We start from the raw sequence: 1,375 nt of genomic DNA on the forward strand, positions 1-1,375 counted from the left end.
TTCACGAATGTTGCACTATTTTGGCCTTTGAGAGCCAAAAGTTTCTTCAACTATTGTCGCCCATTCCAGGCAATAAAAAGTTCTACTGGATTCACTTTGTTTTAGTCTTTTTCCTGCTTCACAAAGGAAGGCAGCAGCTTGAAGCCATGATGGTGATTATTTTACATCCAGGTAGTCTGAAGTTCTTCAGATAAACACATTAATTTCAAACAGATGGTATCGGCCGATGATGCACAGCCAGGTATCGGGTATCGGGGCCAGAAACTGGCATCAGTGCATCACTAGTTCTTTAACAAACATGGATGCCTGCAGTAAAGCACATAAAAAAATACTCTTAATTAAAAACACTGATCGTTTATTGAACAGCTGAAAAAATTTCATAATTAAAGTACTTTTAGAAGTTTGTATTCTGAATATGAGCGGACGTTTCCTTTAAAACAAAAGGTTGAATGAGTTTTATATTTTACTTTTTATTGAAATATTGCAAACTATATTTCTGTCTCTAAATAACAGATAGCATCATGAAAGAAGCCATGCGGCTTTCTAGTGCTTCTTTGAACATTCGAGTGGCTAAAGAGGACTTCCTGCTTCACCTTGACAACCAGGAAGCTTACCGTATCAGGAAAGATGATGTCATAGCCCTGTATCCACCTATGCTGCACTACGATCCGGAAATCTATGAGGATCCCTATGTAAGACCCCGAATTATCGTGATATCCGAAACTAGGAATGACCTTTAGATCGGGATATCTAATAACTGTTGCTCTCTGTTTTTCCTTCTCTTGCAGGAGTATAAGTTTGACCGTTTTCTGGATGAGAAAGGTCAGGAGAGGACGACTTTTTATCGCAACGGCCGACGGCTGCGTTATTTCTACATGCCCTTTGGCTCAGGGGTAACGAAATGCCCCGGAAGATTTTTCGCCGTGTATGAGATCAAGCAGTTTCTGACTCTGATGCTGGCCTACTTTGACATGGAATTATTAGACCCTGCTATTCGAGTTCCTCCTCTAGACCAGTCCCGCGCTGGTCTGGGAATCCTTCAACCTACCTATGATGTGGACTTTAGGTATAAGAGGAGGCTGAACCACTGAAGGTCGTCACTGCTCTGCTGCCTGACTGAATTTTTTTGATGTATATAGTGTAAAACTGAAAGTGCCATGAAGATATCTCACTGTGACTGTAAATAGATTGAACTATTTTTCATTCTCTGTTTCTTTTATAAAAATGCTGTAGAAGATGAGTTGTACTGAATCATTAGAAATATTCACATATTTAAAGGTCTCTACTGGCATTCTGTCATAGTTAACACTTCTAGTATTTAGAAAAATACAGTTTTAACTAACTAACCTGCTGCGGAGTGGAGTTATCTTACAAC

General features: G+C 39.5%; 1 protein-coding gene across 1 annotated transcript in view; it reads left to right on the top strand.

Annotated features, from left to right (window-relative positions):
- Positions 1-1,233, top strand: part of LOC107103459 (cholesterol 7-alpha-monooxygenase) — a 9,666-nt gene extending 8,433 nt beyond the window's left edge. Inside the window, exons 7-8 of the mRNA XM_015403176.1 lie at positions 514-692; positions 789-1,233. Coding sequence (XP_015258662.1) covers positions 514-692; positions 789-1,091 — 482 coding nt within the window. The 3' untranslated portion in view covers positions 1,092-1,233. The remainder of the gene's footprint in view (positions 1-513; positions 693-788) is intronic.
- The last annotated feature ends 142 nt before the right edge of the window (positions 1,234-1,375 follow it).

This window comes from Cyprinodon variegatus, unplaced genomic scaffold (assembly GCF_000732505.1).
Source record: "Cyprinodon variegatus isolate N-32 unplaced genomic scaffold, C_variegatus-1.0 Scaffold1453, whole genome shotgun sequence".
NCBI lineage: Eukaryota > Metazoa > Chordata > Actinopteri > Cyprinodontiformes > Cyprinodontidae > Cyprinodon > Cyprinodon variegatus.